This window comes from Leptosomus discolor, chromosome 1, assembly GCF_034619465.1.
Source record: "Leptosomus discolor isolate bLepDis1 chromosome 1, bLepDis1.hap2, whole genome shotgun sequence".
In the NCBI taxonomy this organism is placed as follows: Eukaryota; Metazoa; Chordata; class Aves; order Leptosomiformes; family Leptosomidae; genus Leptosomus; species Leptosomus discolor.
The window spans coordinates 2,308,310-2,329,995 of record NC_141391.1 but is presented as its reverse complement, the minus strand read 5'-3'; the positions used below and the strand labels follow the sequence as shown (position 1 = coordinate 2,329,995).

Genomic DNA, 21,686 nt, shown 5'->3' with positions numbered 1-21,686 from the left:
GAAGCTCCTCCTGCAACGTGTGGTAAAGCGGAGACACACTCATCTGTGGATGAGCGTGGAGGGTGGTGGTTGTGGAGTGCTGGTTGTGGAGGGTGCAGATATTGGGTTGGGACATCACGGCCTGTGGGTGAGGGCACCTCACCAAAGACCTGTCAGGGATGCTGCTCTTCCCTTTGGGGTGCTGGGAAGATGTCCTGGGCACTCTCCATGCCTCACTGGTGGTGGGAAGTGGTGGTGGCACAGCTCTGGAGAAGGAAGGTTGCTCCGTACCCTGGCACTGCAAGGGGGTTGTTTTTGACAGGGGTACATCAGTACCTATCACTCTCTGTCCCTGGTCTGGTGCAATGTTTGGTGTTATCCCAACACACAGCCTGAGCAGTCTCTTATAATAATGCTTCACAGATGTTTATAAAAAGAAAAAAGCCATTAAAAAACCTCTCCCTTCCTTCCTCTTCAGCATGTGCAAGCGCTTGTTTGGATTTTCTGAGTTGTTTTACTTCTACCGATGTAGAGGGGAAAGGATGTGAGCGTGACTTGGCCCTTTGTGGGAAAAAGGTGCCAGACAGCTGGGCTTGGGCTTGCTTCTGGGAGCACCCAGCTTTGGGGCTGCTCCTGACTTTCTGTGGGTGCGTCCCGCTGTCAGGACCCAGGTCTTGGGAAAAGGCTGGTGTCTGCAGACCCAGGTCACCTTCTGGTCTTCTCCTGCTGCTGGGGTAGCCCATCAGACCCAGGCCAGCTGATCCCACCTGTCCCATGGCCGAGTGTGGAGGAGGGACCCCAGCCTCAAGTCCTAGATGGAAAGATGATGCAAAGGATCTGCCTGCCCTGTGGCATGGGCTGTCTCCCAGAACTAGCTGAGAAAGGTGGAGGGTGGCATCTGAGTCTGCACGTGGTCAGCCCTGCACCAAATATCATGGGAGACCACAGAGGAGCCCCATGACAGACACACTGCTGGGGCTCGACCACCCACCACCATCATCACAGTTACAATGGGGCAAACTGGAAATCACACACTAGCAATTACCAGCTCTCTATTTGTCACTCATTAAAATATTCCCCAGCCTAAAAATGCCCCATGGTTAGGGTGGTTGCCCGCAATGACTCCCTGAAGAGCAAGAAGGAGACTTGGCCTTGCAGAGCTTTAATTGCAAGACCTCCCACTTTGCTACCTTGGGAAAGCAAATCACCATCATGGAGAAACGGAAAGCACAGAAAATCTGGCAGCTCCTGAAAAAAGATGAGTTTTTCTATTATGTTTTTCCAGAACTAGTTGACTTACAATCAGTGCAGAAGTTGGAGAAAATGCAGGCAGTGGTCCTCACATTCCTGTTGTTTTTTTCCTTCTCAATCATTTCTGTCTTGATTTGGACTTTTTAAATGTTCCCTTGCTTGATCTAGGGTTCTGACTTGTGTCTAAAAACTTCTGTGCAGCAACTAGTGCAGTTACCATCTGGGTATCCAGGTTTTTGTAAGTCTTGGTCTTTGCTCTTTCAACACACAGAGTGCAGAAATGTTAGGTGTTGGCCCCTTCACTCTGTTCAGTTTTTAGCAGTCATTTTTTTTTAAAAAGGCACGTGCTGAAGAAAAGAGATTGAAAATGTTTAATTAAAAATGGCTATCGATAGCTTGATCTTAGGAAGCTCTGCCGGGCAGCCCATGGGGATTTCCTTCCCCTCGTTTCATCCTGCTGTTTGCACTGTGGTCAGATGCCTTTGCAGCTCTTTCACCGCCCCTGCTCCCTTGGTGGGACACGGTGCATGCCTGAGGACTCTTGCTGGGCTGTCTTCAACCACCCCACCAGCTCCTGGTGTAACCCAGGCCTCCTGCCCTCCACCTCTCTTTTCCTTAAGCTGCTGCAATCCCCTCAGGATGTCCTGCCACCAATGATGTCCTCATACCCTTGCATTGACCCAGGCTTTTGCTTTTCTCCTTGTTCCCCAGCACTTGCAGTAATGCTTTTCTCTTCCAGAAAAGGGAAAGATAAGCCTATAAAAACACACTGCAGATTTCAGGGAATGAGCTCTCTGCACTCCGAGTCTGAATGTTCATCCCCTGAAGTCCTGCCCTCCAGGCCGCAGCACGGAGGACATCCCCCAAACCTGAGCAGACTGGCGTGACACGGGTGGTGGTTGCTCTGTGGGTTGCTCAGGAAGACTGGGATCCTTCTTCCAGTGTAGGGTTTTGCTCTGGATGAGTGGAACTGTAAGCAGCAGCTAGGAGAAAACCAAAACCCTTTCACAATGAGTATCGTGGTGTGGCTGCCTGCCTGGGCACATCCCAAAGGCAGGACCGAGCCTGCCCTGCACCTTCACCCCAGCACAGGCTGGGGAAGCATGGCTAGGCATGCTGACAGCGGCCCCTGGATCAGCTCCTCCAGGGATGGAGGAGACATTTTGCAAAGTGAGACCCCGACAGACCTCAGCACTACAGCTCATCTGGCTGTACCTCTGAATTATCACCTACTCCACGACTTGGCCCTGGCCCAGCTACTACTTTCCCCAAAAACTGGGAAGACAAGGACTGGGTACCATTCCCAGCAAGCATTTTGGGTGAAACCGCTCTGTTTTGAAGGCCCAGTGAGTTTGGTAGGATGGATGCAGGCTACTCTGTTCCCACTGGCCTTGGCATCAGAGAATAGCCCCCATCCTATTTCATCTACAAGTATAGACTCAACTTTTGAGACTCAACCTAGGCTTGCAGCCTTGCATTTGAATGCATGGAGACCTGAATTGTGCCTCTTGGTGTTACCCCTCTCTTTCAAGCCCACATTACGCTTGTAATGTGGAAAGCATTCACAGCTTGTACTTTGAGAGGATGGAAAGGAGTGCTCTAGATTGGGAGGTTTGTTTCCTGGGAGCTGATAAGCAGACGTAATTTGATTTTAGTGTGTTGCCTAACACCACTGTCTGCTGCCTTTTTGCTCCTTTTGCTGGGAGTATGAAGAAGCAGGCTCTGCTGGCAGGGAAGGATTTAGATGAAAGCAGCAGGCTCTGTCTGTAGGGTTAGCTCTGCTGAGATCTCCTGGGGCAGGAGGAGCGTATGTTGGTGTGCATGTCCATATGACCTCTGGCATCTTGGAGATGCTGTAGCTGCGGCTCTGGAGCAGAGCTGAGCTTATGCTCTCCGGCAGTTGGTCCTCCGAGAAATCTCACCTTCTGTTTATGAGGGTCACGCTGGTGTCAGTAATGGTCTCTCCTTCCAGGCGCGAAGAGCATCTTTCCGGACCATGCAGGTTAGAGAGCCAGATGTCTTGATCAGATACAGAAATGTAAACAAGTGATTTTTGCTGCAGGACAAAATGCAGCATCGTGTGTCCAGCCAAAAACAAAGAGAGACACTCCAGAAGATCTAAAGTCCATGAATCTGTTCGTTGTTTTTCTGGCAGATCACCAGCCGAGCTGTGATCTGATGGCTAACAGCAAACAGCCCCTGGAGCCCGAAGAACTTGGGTCCTTGCCCGGTGCTGACACCAAGCCACTGCAAGTCCTTTACAGGGCCATCTCTCTTTTCTGTGCTTTAGTCTGCCCAGACAGAGGATAACAAAATACCAGATTCCCAACCCATTTTGATCTCCTGCTCTGAAGAGGATGCGGGGCAGTGGTGGGCAGCTGCTGAGCTGATGTAAACCAACATGCCATGAAGTCCTGGATTTGGATACCCATTGGGCTGCTTGTTTTGTGTTCCTGGGAAAAAAATGAGTCTGGCTTCAGCATTTCCATCTGAACTCATGTATTCAGGAAACAGTGCCTGGACATAGCCAGTGTGTCTTGCAGGAGCATAGGAGTGTTAGCAAAGGTGACTCTGGGAAAGCTTTGCTTTGGCTGGTGACGTTTTCCTAGTCCAAACACGGTTGCAACCCTCGGTGGTGACATGAGCCTGGAAGTGGGAAGGTCCTGGATTGCGTCCTGCTTTGCATGATGCCAACGCAGCACTTTTGGTGGGGGTACTCATACCCCGGTGCTCCAGTTCTCAGGGAGCCGAGGGGGCTTGACCATTGTCTTTTTCCCTTTTTGTGCTGTAAATAGTCGCTCTGCTCAAGAGCAGTCCAGTTTGGCAGTGACCCCACTTCAGCCCTGGATCAGAACAAGGCATAGCAGAAACCCAGGCCAGGCTGAGCAGCTCCTCCGGGCGAGACTCCTGCCTGGTGGGAGCTGGCTGCAAAACACGCAGAGCCAAAGCATGCCCGGCTCTGGCCGGCGACTGGGAAAATGTCTGCCAAAATCAGTACCCGGTGGCTTTGGGCAGAATCCAGGGCTGAAGGCAGCAGCTCTGCAAGGACCCAGGGATATTCAGCCTGTCCTGCAGTGAGATGAGCGGTCCGTTTCCTTAGGGCATGCGACGGTTTGGGTTGGTTAGTTTATTTTAAGGCGTTTGGGGACTGGAAGGATTCCTGTGGAAAGCCATGTGGCAGCAGGGAAGGAGGTTGCTTTCCAGCTGCTTTCTTTTGCAGAGCACTTTGCAGAGCTGTGGGTGAAGGGGAGGTGGTCTCCATCTCTCCTGGGACAGTTCATTTGGCACTTGCAAAATGCTTCTGCGTGAGGAGCAGGAAGAGGGATGCTGCTGCCCTCCGTAACAGTGGGGCAGCTCCAGCCACATGTTCGCCTGAGCAGCCGAGCACCAGTATGTCCCAAACTCTGGAGGATGAGTTTCTGGGAGATGATGGTCTTTGACAAGGTTTCCTTCTGGAAGTGGAAAAGAACCATCCCGTTTTCCCAAAGGAGATATGTCCTTTACATCCAGGGCTTTGCAAGAAGGAGAGGAAAACAGAAAGACTGAATTATTCTCCCTGACCTTCTCCTGACTTTCTCTAACAAAGCTATTTGTTGCTGTGTTCGGAAGGGCTCTTTCCTGTCCCAGAAGAGCTCCTGCCAGCACTGGGGATGGCTGCCTGCCGCGGGCTGGACGGGAACGGGAAGGTTGTGCAATCTCCCACTTCTGCTGCTAGATCTCGGGGCCAAGGCCAACACAAACTAGCAACATCCCAACCGAAATGATCTGTTTGTCTTCAGCTGAAGAAACTACGCTCTCCTTGCAAATACTAACCCTATTGTCACTTTTGGCAGAGGACTATTTAATGGCCCTGACCTAATTTCAGAAGACCACTGATGGCAGGAGTGGGGCTAATATTTCAAAGGCTCACGGTTGAAGGTTCATGTTCAATAATCGTGACTTTATGTAGGAGATGCCTTTTGTTATGTTGCAGCTCGCAGTAATCATGCTGGGTGCTCTCTTTTTGTGTTGGCAGTTCTTCGTTTTCTGCCATGGCCTCCTGCAGCTCTCCCAGCTCCTGGTTTCTGGCTACCTGAAGAGCTCCATCTCAACCATCGAGAGACGATACGGCCTTTCCAGCCAGACGTCAGGGCTGCTCGCTTCCTTCAATGAGGTGAAAACCAGCTTGCTTCTCCTAGTCTATCTGGTAAATGCTCTCCCCATGCTCCTGTCATTCCCTTGTGGGACCTCTTGGTCTGTGTGTCCTGCTGCAGGTTGGGAACACGTTGCTGATCGTCTTCATAAGTTACTTCGGGAGCCGAGTGCACAGGCCCCGTTTCATCGGTTGTGGTGCCATCCTCGTCTCCTTGGCCGGGTTCCTCATGTCTCTCCCTCACTTCATAACCGGACCCTACGAGTATGACCAGTCCGTTGCCAGTAGGTACTCTAGGAACTTATTTTATGCCTTTTGGGACAGATAAAGGAAATTACCTTCCCTCAAGGGGCTGGGAGCTGCAAGCTGTACGTTTGTCCTCAAGGAATTTTTAATTTTATGAGAATGAAATAATCTTAGTCCCAAGAGGCAACAGCTGATGGTGGGAAGCAGAGACAGGGGACAGCTGGAACCACAAGAAAGGGCGTGAAAACCATCAAAACGTAGGCGGTGCCTCCGACCCCCCTTGTCTTCTGCACATCCACGCAGGAGACAAACATTGGGTAGCAGGAAGGTCTTCCCCAGCCACCAGGGCTCTCATCTTCCATGCGTTGAGCCAAACTGTCCTCATGCACATGAACTGCTCCCTTATTTTCATAACGTAGGCAAGATAAGGTCTCATGAACACTGAAGCCCTTCATGGGAAGGAAACAAGAGGTACAGCAAAGAGCTTGAATCAACCCAACGGGGCAGCTTTGGGGGTGAAGTGCTGTTGTCTGCAATGAGGGAGCATTGGTTTCACACCTAATTTCTCCTTCTTGTGGGGCACCTCACCTGTCTTCCCCTGGCTAGCTGAGCTGTCTTTAAGGGAATGCTTTGAGATTTTAGACCCCACCAGAAAATCAACCTCCTATGAGAAATGTGCAGGTGTAAATCACTCACGGAGGAACAGGTCAGCGTGGATTAGGGATTTTCTCCCTGAAAGAAGGTGAAGGGATGAGAAAAGAAAGGAGAAACCCACTCTCTTGTTACCTTCCCAAAAACTGCCATGAAGTTCCAGTAAATCTTTCAGAAACTTCCTCTAAACAGCTTTTCTCTGGCTGATGAGAGACAACACAGCTGGTTCACACAGCTGCAGCCACCAAAGGAAGACTTCATGGGTGAATAATTCACGGATGCAAACAGGGGTCAGGTGCTAATGACAATTTGGAAACAATTAGCCATGCATTTCAGGAGTGCTGGTGCAGGTGGGCCTGTGTCAAGCACTCGGAGTTGCATATCATTTGGGGCATAACCGTGGAAATCCTGCTGTAAACACCACCACCCCCTCCCCCAGTATTTTAAGGAAGATAAGGGTGCTTGATAAGTGCTTTTTCTAAAATTTGGTTTTTAATTTTTTTATTTTAAGGAAGATAAGTGCTAGAATCAGCGCTTTCATTTAGGCAGCTTTGCAATCCATTTCTGGGTAAAATGCGTTCTAATTACCTGAGCAGCTATTCGTGAAATCTGCAGTTTTGCTCACTCACCTTTATCGCAAGATCTAGCGAAGGTCCTGGAAGTGATCTCAGCTCTGCTTTTTCCACAGAGGTCCCATTTCATGGCATGTGCATCCGTCTCACTCTCAACATCTGCAGAGTATCTTTGCACTTTCTTTGCATTTTCTTTCACCGACGTTTCCCACCTGACGTGTGCCGAGCTCACGTCTATGTGCTTGCTGCCATCGTAGGGGAACTCTTTCTCCAGACCAGGCTCCTTAGACCTGCTCCCCTTGTCATCACAGGCATGTTCAGCAACACCACTGACCTGTGCCAGCCTGGGGTGCCGGGGTCCCGCGGGAACCTCAGCGATGCTGGCTGCACCCCCCATGCTGCCAAGGAGAACCACGAGGTTCTCCTCGTCATGTTCATCGCCCAGGCATTGCTGGGCATCGGAGGCGTCCCCATCCAGCCCTTCGGGATCTCCTACATTGACGACTTCGCCAGTGAGAGGAACTCCCCCCTCTATCTGGGTAAGGCTGGGGCTGCTGTGGGGAGAGGGGAATCCAGAATTATGATGATGACAAGGTCGGACGGTACTAATTTGCGTTCATGAGAGCTGAGCTTGCTCTAGCCCTTCTGCTCTCCCCAGTGCTAAGAAGGTTTTTGCAAAAATATTTTCTCTGCTTCAAGCTTGGGCAAACTGCAGATAGACCAGGAGTGCTGGAAAATGCGATTTAGGGGAGATGCTGGGACTTTTTGCCTAAGAGTGATAAGCTGGAGTGAGACACAATAACCATGTCCTCCTCCAAAAAGGCTTCAACGAGGAGAAGAGGAATAATCTGATCTCTTTGTTCAGAAGGGGCAGCTGTGGGCTTAAGATGCATCAATGAAGACTTTGTTTTGATATAGGGAAAATTGTAGGAAGCTAAAAAAGCAGGATCAGCCCTCTGGGAGGCTGGAGAACAGCTTGGGTACGTGCCTAAAAGGGATGTCCCAGAGTGGTGGGATAACAAGGGTCCTTCTAGCCCTTTTCCAGCTTTTATCTGTGATGACCTTTTGAACTGAATGGGAAGCAAAGGTGGCTCAAAAGCAGATCATTACTGTCAAGAAACTGGAAGTACTGCATCAAAATTTGCTCTGGTCGATCCTCCAAACCTCTGAACCATATTTGAAAGGATCACCTGTTAGATAGGAGTTGAATCTTAACATGTGTTTAATTTTATTATCAGTAATTCACATAGGAGAGTTTGCTGATAACTTTTATCTCCCTAACCTTGTAAAAAAACTTGGCAGTTCCCGGATTTCTTATGCCAAGGGGCACAACTTGTTCCTGGGTGTATTTCAGTCTTTCTAGGAGGCTGAAGAAAATTGACAGGAAAGACCTGAGTTTTGTAAAACCTTTCCTATGAAGGGAGCATGGAAAGCGTGGGGTTGTTATCCTTTGAAAGGTGTGAGATAAGAAAGCTGCCAGGGAAACAGCTGGTGCTGGAGGCAGATACGGTGGACCCTGGTCCTCCTGCCTGAAGGCACCTCCTGTCCGCTGTGGTCCCTTTGTGCAGGGCTGAGCCTCTCTCCACTCTCACCCCTCTGTAGGAATCTTGTTCTCCGTGACCGTCATCGGGCCGGGAGTGGCCTTCATGCTGGGCTCTGCCATGCTGCGTTTTTACGTTGACATTGACAAAGTCGCCGGAGGTGAGTGAACGTGCCCTGGGCGAGCCAGCCAGCATCCTTCACCAGCTGTGGTCCAGCCCCTCTCTAGACATCCCAACCTCCAAGGGATGAGGGTGCAGCCTGTGGGGCAGAGGCTGGCTCCCTTTGCCCGCTGTCTCCCTTGTTGAATCAATTCCATCACCTGGGGCTGCTCTGGGACACTGGTCCTGTCATTGCTGAGGTGGATGGCCCAAATAAATGCGTCCTTCCCACCCGGCTCAGTGTCACACACACATCTGCAGGGTTAAACCTGGCCCTGTGGCTGCTGGAATCCCTTATTTTAATCACCCTTCAGACCTGGGGGTCCCTCACGCCTGGGCTGCTGCCTCGTCTGGTCAGAGGGATGCCCGTCTGCATTGTGCTTTTATGGCAGACCTGATTTTTTTTTCTTCTATGAATTTTCTGCCGTACACCAGCTGCAGCAGTGGGAGCATTTTGCTGCCAGCCAGCACTGGGGAAGAGTGGGGATGTGGAGGGTGAGCAGAACCCAGAGAGAAACATGAAAGAGGAAGATGGAGCAATAAGAGAGAAAGAATGGAGAGCAGGTACCAGGACCCTGAGACATGAAGAAGTAGAGGGAAGGGTAGGATGGAAGTAGAAGAGAAATGCTGGGTAGGGCAAGAAAAGAGCATGAAAAGGATTTCTTTGTCAAATATCTCTTCCTGACCTGTGCTATTAAAGCATTTGTCGTCGTCTCCTTTTTGGCTGCTCTTGCCTGGAAAACAAGAGGCTATTTCCCAGTTATTAACAGAGCAGACACACATTATACAGCTGAGCATGTCCTCATGTGAGGAAAAGGATGATGGACAGGCTCCTTTGGGCGGTGACCAGAGAGCATCAGGTGTGGAGCTGGATGAGCAGCGGGTGTTGACACCACAGATGCATCAGCTTTGGCTCCTTCTCAGAGCCTCCAGCTTATTCCGGCTCGCTGACTTCACCGGGCATTTTTTCACCTGGAATTTGTCACTATATACATTTATGATATTTGAAACACAAGACCACGCTTTAGTCTTGACACTGCCTCTTCCAGGCGATGTCCAAGCTTATTGCTGATCCTCCTCAGTGGGTTAACCTTGGCGAGGTGTCTGGAGTCTTGGCTTATCAGCCTCTGAAGGGTGAAGAAATGGGATCAAGACCTGCTGTCTGCCTGCGCTCCCTGGTGCTCAGTTCTTCTGCAGATAGATGTTGAAAGAGAAATGTGCCTGGGTAGCCAGAACTGGAGAACACTCAGTTTTAGAGCTACCTTCAGCCTAAAGATGTCTTCAGCCTACTGGGGAAAGCTAGTGAGCTGTGGCTGCTAATCTAACCTCATGGTTTCCCAGAAAAATTGGCGCTTATTCAGGAAGGGATTTAAAATTCCAACTTGCTAAATGCATCATGCAAGGAGGAGATTATCAAATTTCTTTGACTTATCACTTGTTATTTCCAGAGGTGAGAGATTAGATGTTGTAGTATCTGCTGTACCAAAATCCAGTAAACTGATTGCAGTTTTATTTGCACACCCCCTTAGTGAGAATAGCTCACTTGTGTTAAACCTCAACATTAAGAAAGAGGTTTCTGGGAGGACTTGTTTCCTGGGATTGCTCGTGAACACTATCTAACCACAGACATCCCCTTTTTCTGTAGAAACATTTCTTGGTTCAGACTCACCCTGCTGCGAATTTACATTCTGGTTTCTGCGTATCCCACTTTCTTTATGCCAGGTACCCTCCCCACAGAAAATGTTATCTTTGGCAGAGTGCCCTGAGGGCGACAGGAGAGGAGGCTGGGTAGACTGAAGGAAGACAGGCAGGAGAAAGGGATATAATCCTTATTAAAGCATTTTTAAAGATTGGCTTCCCTTGGTCGAGCTGCAAACCAGGCACTGGCTGATGGACCAGACTGGTGGGCACAGCTCCGGGGCCCAAGTCCTGCTGTGAACAGGGGGTCCTTGTGTGGGTAGCCAGACTAAAAAACTGAACTAATGCCAAAAATTGAGTGTAGTTAACTCCATTTTAACCTTAAGAAAGGATTTTTCCTTCTATATTGACAGACACTATGACTTAATACCCTTGAGGGAGTATTCCCAAGTTTTTTTCACAACATGGGTACCTCTCCTCTGAAAGAGCTATGAGGGGGATGCTTTCCTTTGCTTTTCCAGCTCTGGGACATCCCTGTCCCAGTTATCTCCATCCAAAGGGCTGAATGGGTTTTTAGACACCCTGGGGATAACAAAGAATGAAATGTGATTTAGCACCGTGGGATGAGTCAGGGGCAAATGCCGCTCAGACCCCAAAACTGATGGTCCCCAGGTTGGGAGCCACCACGCTGGAGCTGGCTGACATTTGAGGTGACTGAGGCCACCCATCACCATCCCTTGGGTGCATTGGGGTCCCTCTGTTCACTTTTGGTTTAACGATCGTTTCTCCATTTGCAGACGAAGTCCAGCTCACGAACAAAGACCCGCGGTGGGTCGGCGCCTGGTGGCTTGGTTTCCTGGTCGCAGCCAGTCTCGTGGCCCTGTCTGCGGTGCCTTATTTCTTCTTCCCACGGGAAATGCCGAAAGAGGTAGGAGAGGTGCTGCAGATCGCCCTTTTGGTGCTGCACACCACCAACCTCATGTATTTCTGTGCACGTTTCTCCCTCGCCACCAGCATTAGCTGGGAAACACGACCGTGGAAGTGGTCGTGCAGTTTATAGCTGCATCCCAAAGTCGGATGTGAGCTGTGGTTTGCTCTCACCTCCCGTGTGAGAGGCTCCTGTGTGCTGAGCAGATGCTTAGTGAAACCCAGCGCTGCGCACGTGATAATTTCCCTGGTGGGGCGCTGAAGTAGCGCCTGCGTGTTGGTTCCTCTGCAGAAGAACACAGAGCACTGGGCAAGCTCTACGCGGATTGAGGTCCTTCTTGCAGCCCCCCTCTGGCTCACCTGGACATGGGACTCCTTGCCTTCCCTAGGGAAGCAATGGTCCTCCTCTTTCTGCTGCATCTCTTGGTGGGAGATGCTGGGCCAATGACCCTTGTTTCCCTTTCAGCACCCTGGGGGTGTTGGAAATGTGGAGGCTGGAGGGTGGTTTGTCTCGTTTCTGCTGCAAAAGCCCCTTTTCACCACTCACTGTCCGCAGGGTTCAGGTTAGCTGCTGCTCCAGCATCCAGCTTCACCCACCACCTCTTCTCACTGTGACTTTTGGTGGCCAAAAGGGTTGTAGACACTTTCCAGCCCCTAAACACCCTCGCTCTGTAAAGTCCTCAGAGACAACTGGAAGGGAAAAACCTTTAGCAGCCTGAACCTGTTATCGCAAGCCAAACTGACGTCCGTCTGCCTGCAGTTTGCTCAGGAGATGCTTGTCCCTGGCTCTTGCTGGAGCCTGCTGGTGGGACAGTACTTTGCTTTGTGTTTACTACCAGGGTTTTTACTTCTCTGGAGCCCTCCTGAGTGCTTCAGCGCTCATGCCAAGATGTGAAACTGCTTCGCTGGCTTCCCAAGCGCTTCGCTGGCTTCAGATCCCTTTCTTTTTGGCAACTGGCATGTCATGAGGAGTAATACAAAACAAATTGTTCTTTTAGAGGAGGCATCATGCTATGGTTTTGAAACTTTTTGAAGTTTCTGGGATGCACTTAGTAGGTGAAATTGCACTCGTCTCAATGTCTTGGCCATACTCTAGCCTGTGTAATCATCTGTCACATATATTTTACCTTGGGGCAGCGTCGAAACTTTCTTGTCTAAACAAGTCCATGCACTGTCTGGTGCAGAGTAATTCTTCATTTCTCCTGCCACCACCTGAATTTCTGCAGGAATGAGTGATTCTTAGGGAGATTTGGGGTTCACCTGCCTGGGAAAATGTGACCTGTTGTGGCAGTTACACTTCTGGGGATATAATGATCTATTCCTGGATGATGTGTGCTGTGCGGTTTGCAAAAGTGCTGTGGTCCTGCAAGGTAATGGTGTGGAAACTGCTCGGTGTTTTGCAGGATGAGGGCGATACTGAACGCAATGTGCCTGATTGATCCTCGTGAAGCTTGGTTCGCTTTGAAGTCATTACGGATGATCTATATTAGCAGAACCTGCTCAGTGTGCAAGGGTGGCACACTACATCTTAGGAGGAAGGTTCTTTATTAGGGCTGATGGGAATATTAATTTCATAAATGGCTCTTGAGAGAAAATAATGTACTTTGAACTAAAACAACTGCGCTTTTTTGCGAGTGCTGCACTCGGATCCGTCTGAGCAGTTCTGAAGAGTTTAAGGGAGGATTGGTTGGATGCTGATTTTAAAAAGCAGCAGGAAGATTTCACCCTGCTCTACCGGCTGCTAGCTCTAAGGAATGCTCCCACACGGCTGAGCACCCATTTATCCCTGTGCAGCCCAGATCTTCTTGAATTTCTCCCCATTTTACCATTTCCCCCAGAAAGCTTTTGGAAACTGCTTATAGTAAAAAATAATAATAGGAAAATATTCCAAGCGATGGCAAAATTCTTCCCCCCTTGCAGGACAGGAGATGCTGGGTCCGGCCGAGCCAACTCATGCCTGTCCCATGGGGGTATCAGCATTGCCACCATCAGTAAGGGGCCCTGCTTAAAAAAAACAAACCAAACCAAAAAACCACTTTAGAAACTTCACCAGATGCTATTCTGGGTAAAACATCTGTCTGGTGTGGGAGCACGTGAAGCTTTGTAGCAAATCTGCGTTATCACAGGTGATTTTCTGTAGGTATAGCAGGAAAAAACCCGCAAAAATTCATTTTCTCTTGCTTGCTCTTGGAGTAAATTGGTGTCTGGCTAAGGATACGAGCACGATCGTTTTTCCATCACAAAGGGCAGCCCCCTTTCATCTCCAGGGAGCTGGAGAGAGCAGAGTCCCTAAAGTCACCGAATTGCTGCACCCACTGTTGAGCTCATTAGAGCCATGGTTCCCCCCCAAAAAAGAGCATCAGCCAGGGATATGTTGCAAAACCCTGCAGAAGGGGTGGTCAGAGTTGGTAAGACGTGCAAGGCAGGAAGGAAATGTGCGTCTCCAGGCACAAAGCTGACCTCTGGTAAAGCTCTGACCACAATTTTGCCTTCCTCTGCCCCAGCCGGAGCAGCTGCCCTTTCCAGCACCGTGGTGCCTCACGCTGTGGCTTTAGGATTGCTTCCAGGTTTCCTCTCACTGCACAGAGCAAAGCTGTTGGTTATTCTTGTGCTTGGCTCCGGTTTGGGATAGAAACAGGGAGATGCAGCGTTGCAGCGAGGAAAGGTGGGACCCCCACGGTAGCTCTGCAGCACAAAGCCCCATCCCCGACACACTGTAGAGAGGAAGAGAGGGATGGGGTCAGCACAGGGTTTTACAGACGAGCAGATCAGCAAGAATGGACATTGTGATAACCTTTGGGTCACCCCTGTCTAAATACAGCTGCAGCTTCAAAGACGGTCGGCGTTTCCTTGGCTGCCTTCATTTTCTGGGTTTCTGCCTGTCCGAAGCAGGAAAAAAAGCAATCAACAGCAGAGCAACCACAAGCTGCAAGCACTTGAAGGCATCAGCTGGGCTTTCCCTCATATTTGTAAAGCCCCAGCACGATGTCTTACTCACAACAAATACCTCCAGGCGTGGCAGCCGTAATAACACGTGGGAACAGCACAGATCTGCTCTGTCCATAGAGATGTTTCTGCACCACCAGCTGTGGGCTTCACTTCTGGAGGCCAAAAAGGAACTCCAGGTGCCCGAGGCCGAGCTGTCCTTGTGCCACTTGGTGTCTGCAGGCCCCTGGGACCACGCATGTCTCAGTAGGTGATGAAGCTGCCTGCGAATAATGTGTCCACACCAAGCTGTCGCTATGTTTCCCTGCTGGAGAGTCCATCAAACGAGATCACAGCAGCAAAGACTGGCATGTGGAACAGTCCTTCTCGCTGATGAAAGCACAGTTTCTCTGATTCTCATCATGCCTTCATTTTCCTTTCTTTCTTTTGCCTCACTTTACACAACTCCTCTGAGCCCTTGGTGGTTTCTCCAGACTAAGGACCATCCTCCTCAATAGGCATCATCCAGCAAACACTGAATAACAGCACAGCCCTCTGTCTATTTGGACTTATTTGCCTTCTCCCATCAGCCAAGGCAGATATAGATTATTTATTCTGCAACTGCATTTCAGCTGTACCTTTATTTGATAGCGTCTTTCTTTGAAGTTCCTGGAATGACTTTGTGCACTTAATGTTAACATTAATGATAATAACAGCTTGCTCTTTTCATCTTTTTCCATAAATCAATCACTCCAGACCCGGAACATTTTTATTTCTCTGCTTTGATACTTGTCAGTAAGGTTCTAGCACCGAAGCATCCTGAATAATCCTATTTGAGGGACGATCACAGCAAAGCTATAAAGTTGTCATGATCTCAGGCAGGGGATGAGAGGATGAGGCTGTTAACCGGACAAACTGTTCCCAGGCAAGACCAGTTTTTTCCCGATAACTCCAGTTTAATCCTGCCTCCATGAACCTGAGCCATTTCTTGGGCACAGTGCCTGTTTGTCTCGCAGGCTTCCTGGCTGTTGCATTGCAGCTGGTAAAGCACCTCCCCGGTCCCTGCAGCTCCGCGGGTGACGTGAAAAGTGTTTGAAAAGGGGAAAGGCGCTCTCAGGAGCACCTTAAACAAAAGCAGGAGCGTTGCCCTCGCTCAGCATTTCTTGTGTGCAAGATCTGTCTTGTACACTCGGTTATCTCCCAGTTCAGGTTTCTTTCTGTGACGCTCCAAAGTCACGCAGAACCAAACATCTCCCAAATGCCATACAAAGGGGGTGAGTGACACTTCCTCCTCGCCCTGACAAAGCTTCCCCTGCAATGTCAGCACATGTCGGCTGCAAACAGACACCTTGTGAGGAAGCTCAGATGGATTTTATGGGAAGCAGATCTACATGTCCTGGTCGTGTCCAAGCCCTGGCGGCTCCGGTTCGCTGCCATGTAATCCTCTCCGGATATCAGTCCGTCTCATCAGTGTTTCCTCTTAAACCTCACTGCTAGGAGGTTTCAGAAACTTATTTTCCTGCGTGTTGCAAAGCTTTGTCTAATCTCCAGTCTATATTTTAGTCTTTAGTTGGTTATTCTGCCCCTAATCCTGATTAAATATTCTTTCCTAATCATTGCTGTATTGGTGTGGTTATAGAAAGCCTCCCTTTTGCTAGGTGCTAGTCCTCTGCTGCCAAAGATCTTCTCCATCTCAGCAGCCCTGCTCACCACCCATCCCAGCCACAAGCTGGTTTTCCTGGTGCTGCACTGGTCCGAGTCTGGTCTCCAGTGGTGGTGCAGCAGGGTCTGCACTCCCCAAGCTCTCCTGGAAACACCGTCCTCAGTTCTTCCTCACATCGTACTTACTCCTTCCATGGCTGCACCATATGCTCATGCAGAGTCAGACCTGGAGCTATTTGTCATTCTCCTCCTCTCATTTCCAACGTTTCCAGCTGTGCAGCAGAAAATTAATTTTAAACCCTAAGTGCCTGGCTGTGCCCTTTGCACTAGGTTTGGCTCAGTTCTGTTATCTCAGCCCTCTAGTTGCTTAGTTTTTGCCAGATGATGTCCTGCCCACTCTGTATGGACAATTCCCACCTTCCTTCTCCTCTGCAGGTTAAGTAGTACATGTCTTCTTGCTATGCCAAGGGGGTTACTGAAAATATTAGCTGGGGCTTCCCCACCAAACTGCCAAGGAAGCCACCATCACCTCCCAGCAGCTCAGTACATCCCTCTGGGATGCTCCGTTCTCTTGCCTCTATTTAGCCATGTCATGTTTACTCTTCTAATTTTGATGTTTAGCTAATGGTTTCTCATTTGGGGCTGCGTGTTCTGCTTTGCTCAGGTCTGTAGAGATTAGACCTACTGCCTTCCCTTTGTTTATTTAAACACCGGTGCTGTCGAGGAGAGAGAACAGGCTGCTGCTGATCCATCAGCCCCTAACCCAAGGTACCCATCCATATGGGGGAGACGTGGGTGCCAACAAGAAGAGATGAGGAGGATGATGGCTCTTTCGTGTTGGGTCCTTCTTCATCTCAAAGCTTCACATGTGGCACTTCAGCTAGGAGAATTGCAAAAATGGGGTGGAAAGAAACCATGCTTTCCTCAGTGCTGCTAATGGAGGAGGTGGAAGGGACAAAGTCATCTTCTGTGGGGTGGGATGGAGAAGCCAGGAGAGGCCAGAAGATGGAATCCTTTGCAGAACAGAGAAGCTGGATTTTTGGGAGTGTTTCACAGCAGGGCTGGAGGGACGTGAACTGTGGGAGTGCTCGCGGTGTGCAGCAATGCGACGGCTCTGTGGTGGCCTGGCAAAGTGCATCTGCTGGGATTTTCTGCTGGGATGGTGGGGGACATGTCCCCTGCTGTCTGTACAGTATCTCCAGATTTTACTTCCAATTGCCGTGCTGGATAGTTGGAGCAGACGCTTGAGGAAAGAGGGAAATGCCAAGCTGGAGGTGCAGCTCCATCCTGGAGGAGATGTACCTGGCAGAGCAGAGGGGTTAAGAAGTCACCCCCTTTTTCCCAGGACAAAAGCCATCTGTCTAGGCAGTGCCTCAAGCTGTGGAGCAGGGAGAGCTGGCAAATTGGGACCACAAGCTGCAGACCGGATCAACTGGTTTCATCCCCAAAAGCACCTGGTGCATGATGGCAGGAGGGGGCTGCAAGCATGGAGAAACCTTGAAAGAGATGTGTTTGTGCTGTGCATGTCCATCTCAAATGCTTGGGTATGGCTGCTCCTGCTGGAGGTGGCATTGCTTGGCCAGGTCCAGGCAACGCCTGTCCCTCCAGTCCCGAAGGGTTTGTGACAAGGAGAAGCTCCTGCAGGTAAAATGCAGTGAGGAATCCTCCTGCCCTGCCCTGAGGAGGCCCCATGGGTGCTAGTGCTGCTCTCAGCGACATCACGGGATTGCACCAGCATGCCAGAACCTGCAAGGAGCCTCTTGGCCTTTGCCGGGGTCACTGGGGACTTTCCAACCCGTAGAGGGTATTTGCAGGGTGCAAACAGCTGACAGCTCTGTCTGGGGTTGTCCCCAGGGGTCCCAGTGGACATCCCTGGTTCAGCATGGTGGGATGGCACTGGGGCAGCAGCTTGACCCTTCTGTGCAGGCAGAGACATTGTGCAACAGCGGTGGGGAAGTGAAAAATAAGTTCTCCAGGTTCTGTCTCAGGACAGATTGCCTGCATTTATACAAATCCTCCCACTTTTGTTCAGCAGTGACCTGGTGCCCTTCCAGGGCACGTGAAAAGCTGGAATGAAGATAATCAAGGGGGACCTCTCTTAGATGGGTTATCAGTTAATGGGGGAAGGTTAAAGGGTGGGGACAGGGAAATCTAGGTCTTTGTCTGGAAGCCTTTGCTCCTGGGGCTGTGATGCTCTGAGCCTGCCTCATTAAAGCTCCTAAAGCACCAGCAAAGGCAGTCTAGACTAAAGGCATTAACTGGGGAGCAACTGGGAGCCAAGTAGCAGGGTGTGGTGGTGCCACTGGCCTGTTACAGGAATGGGCTGGTCTCTACATTCAGATTTTCCCCAGGGAGCTTTAAAGATGGGCACAAACAGTGGCTAAAAATAATCATTCCATTTGGTGTGAGTAAGGTGCCTGTCAGCTGGTTATTTTAACACTCTAGGAAATAAAGTCCCTGGTGGAACCCACACTTGCTGCAAGAGCCATAATGAAGTGTTTGTAGGGAGCGTGACCTTGTCAGGGGAGATATAATTCTTTTTCAAGCTATGAGGTTTTACATCCTGTTTGTTTAATATGAAAATAACTTCTCTGACCTTATTTTTCACTGAGCTGGTAGCTCAGCAGCAAAGGTTCTGCACAGCCAGAGGGAAACTCTGCAGAAGCCTCAAATTAAGCAAGGAAAACCTCTGTGTCCCAGAGCAGGTCATTTATCCTTTTTTTTCCAGGGGTGTATTTGAATAAAACCAGACTGGCAACACCTCTGGCTGCCCTTCTCGCAGGTGTGATAGCAGGCGGGTGGAAGCAGGAGCCCAGCCCGCAGGCAAGCTGCCTTCATTTGCCTTTCCTTCAAAGCCAGACCGGGTCTCAACCTTGCTCAGTCATACCTGATTTATTTATATCCATGCAGGGAAACAGGGGGTTTCCCCAGGTCGAGGTCAGGTTAGAGATGCTCTCACGCTTCATCCTCCTTCCTCCAAAGCCTTCCACCCCACCATGAGGCTAGAAGTGATGATGATAGATAAAATCTTGTTGCAAAATTATGAGGTGCAACAGAGAGCCCATTCGTGTACCAGGAAACTGAGTCCTTGAAGGAATCATCCTGAAAAATCCAAGCCTGGGGGCACTTTGCAAGGTATTTCCTGCAGTGGTTTGTTTTTTCCCTGGCACGATGCTGTGGCAAACAGCTGGGGTAGTGCTGAGCAACCAGCCGGTGCTGTTGCACCTACCGACTCCAGACTGCAAAACTCTCTGCTCCGAGGAATGCTGAAATCCCCTGCGGCAGAAGGACAGCGTCACCGGCAGGGCTTGAGCATCTCTGATGATAAAGCCAGCATCCTTCATCTCCCTGTCCACATTGAGCAGGCAGGGTTTGTGCTGGTCCCTCCGCAGCCTCGCTTTCCCGGCGTGTGAACGTGCTCGCTTCATCCCAGAGGAATCCATTTCCTGATCCTTTCAGGCAGCAAAAAAATATATCGTGGGACCAAGCCAGCACGGGGAGAGTTTCCTTCCTCCCTCAAGAGCTTTGCTCCCTGTGCAGGCAGCATCTGCTCCTCGAGTGGGTGCTAAGCCAGCAGATGTGCACAGAAACACCCCGTGTGAGGGTCACACTCACACAGAGGCGGCCTGGACTGGGGAATTTGGTGGGATTTGGGGCTTTTTGGTTTTTTTTGGCTGTGCAGACAGTGCCCAGCAGACTGTTACCTCTCTGAAGTACAAGCAGCTGGGAGCTGAGAAAGCCCCAGTCAGTAACAGCTTGAATGTATTTTTGGAAAACACTGCAGTTTTAGAGCAGGGAGAACAGACCCTGTCACTTAATTGAAAAGTGAAAGGAAGCTGGATTTTATCTTTACATTTGAAAAATATATTAATCTCTGAGCTCTACCAGTCAAAAACCATGAAAGGAGTTTTATTGCTTTTGCCTTGTAGTGGCTCTTCAAAAAGGGAACGTGGCATTCGCAGCACGGGACATTTTGACTTCTCTGATATTCAATAACCAGTCTGGGTTTCAAAGGAAAAGAGATCATTTTAGCCAAAGAGCTGTCCAGTTCGTTCTGTGAATTAAGAACCTCTGACTCCTGTTGAACGAACTCATTTGTCCGACTCAGATTAAATTTGTGTCGAGAGCTGCAACAGCGCCGCTGCTGAGCTGAGGTGGGATGTCAGAGACGGGGTCGCTGGCTCTGTCCTTCTGGCTAAAAATACGCTGTGGTTTTCCATGAAAACCGCACTCCTGCTGAACGCTTTCTGCTATTACAGATGTACTGTGGCACATCTACTCTAATTAATGCCCTCCGTGCAGTGATTCCCCCAAAAGCCAGCAGGACAGGGGATGGGATGCACATCCAAGAAATCCTCCCCTCCCTTGGCCTCCTGCTTGCTGATGGGATGTTGGACACTTGCCTTGGACATGCAGTCATCTAATGAGGCTGCAATGGACCTTAGATGATCCAAGCCCTCCATCTTCCACCTCTCCTCTTCTGCCAGGACCTCTTTGCTTGTCAGTGGTGGCAGTGTGACGCCCAGGGCGCAGGTCCTGCAAGCACCTGGATTAACGTCCTGCAGAGCTGTCAGCACCAGCTGAGGCTGTATTAAGCAGAGATGCCTGGACCCCTCTGACCTCCACCTGCAAAGAGTTGTTCCCCTGAACAGAGAAGGAGTAAAAGGGGGAGCTGCAGGATGTGTCCCCTTCCATAGACCAGGATGGGAGAGGATGGCCCTCCCATACTGCTGCTGTTCGGTGGGAAAGATGGGGCTGAAAGAAATCAAAAGCATTAAAGAGAGTAGGAGTGGCAGGAATTCAGTTGGGATTTCCAGGAGCAGGAGGAGACTGGAAAGGGGATGGGAGGGGTGAGGGGTGTGTGGCTGCTGCCGCCTGTGCCCGCAAGTACATTCCTGCTCCGGGTGGCTCTGGGTCAGTCCCTCTTGGCTTAGGAGGCTGGATGGGGCTTGGAGCACCCTGGTCTAGTGGAAGGTGTCCCTGCTATGGCGGGGGGGTTTGGAACTAGATGGTCTTTAAGGGCCCTTTCAACCCAAACCGTTCTGTGATTCTCTGAGGTGAAAAATACTTTGCCTCCATCCCAGACCCCCCCTCCTCACCTAGATCTCCTCCTACAGTTGCTGCCTGCTCTCCTTGCTGGTAACAGGGGAAAAGGCCCCTGCACAGCAGCTCTCACACAAGTAGACACAGGGGAAAGGCTCATCCTCCATCCAAAACCAGTGTCCAAAACTGGTTTGGGTGGAGGTCTAGGTGCATCGCTCCTTGTGCCTGCTTCCCCCGCACACAGGGGTGAAGGAGACCCTCTGGGGAAGAAAAGCATCTCCCTAAGGGTATCCGTCTTTCCTGATGCAGACTCTTACACCTCCTGAATTTCCATATTCATGTGAGCTGGGCACTGGGCACACGCTGTGCTGTACCTGGGTAATGGCCCAGCATGATATTACAAAGTGTGTCTCATTACTGCTGGGACAAGAGGGGAAAGTTGGCTCTTACTCCTGTAGCACAGACATCTGTGTTGGAGATTTGGCCCCGCTGGAGACCAAATGATGTGGGCACAGAGCAGCAGCCGTGGGCAGGAGAGCATGCTGGACATGGACAGTGCTGGCCAAGCCCAGAAACATTGCAGACTCTGTCTGCAAGAAGCATAGGCCGCCGTCCAACAAGATTTGGGAGAGAAAAAGCGAGTTCAGTGGCAACTTTGGCATGGTCACTGCGGTGACAACCTCTCATCTGTCCCCAGGTGGCGAGTGGGAAGGAGAAGAGCAGCAAGAAGAGTGAAGATGTGCTCAGCCAGCTCAGGTCAACATCTGACCACGTGCAAAACCTCTCTCTAACCCAGTTCATCAAACGTAAGTGTGTGCATCCTCCACCTCCTGCTTGGATGGGGTTTCTCCACTTATACAAACATACATCCTGGCGAGGGGCAATGCAGTGGGTTGCAACGCTGGTAAGAAAAAAAGGATGTTCCTCCCCGTGCTCAGCCTACCCCCTAGATAAGCCCTC

At 50.3% G+C, this 21,686-nt stretch overlaps 1 protein-coding gene across 1 annotated transcript in view; it reads left to right on the top strand.

Moving 5' to 3' along the window:
• The window catches only part of SLCO2B1 (solute carrier organic anion transporter family member 2B1), a 45,075-nt gene that overhangs the window by 4,967 nt on the left and 18,422 nt on the right, over positions 1-21,686 (top strand). Inside the window, exons 2-7 of the mRNA XM_009953612.2 lie at positions 5,246-5,383; positions 5,484-5,646; positions 7,143-7,370; positions 8,434-8,532; positions 10,967-11,097; positions 21,424-21,532. Of these exons, the coding sequence (XP_009951914.2) occupies positions 5,246-5,383; positions 5,484-5,646; positions 7,143-7,370; positions 8,434-8,532; positions 10,967-11,097; positions 21,424-21,532 (868 nt within the window). The remainder of the gene's footprint in view (positions 1-5,245; positions 5,384-5,483; positions 5,647-7,142; positions 7,371-8,433; positions 8,533-10,966; positions 11,098-21,423; positions 21,533-21,686) is intronic.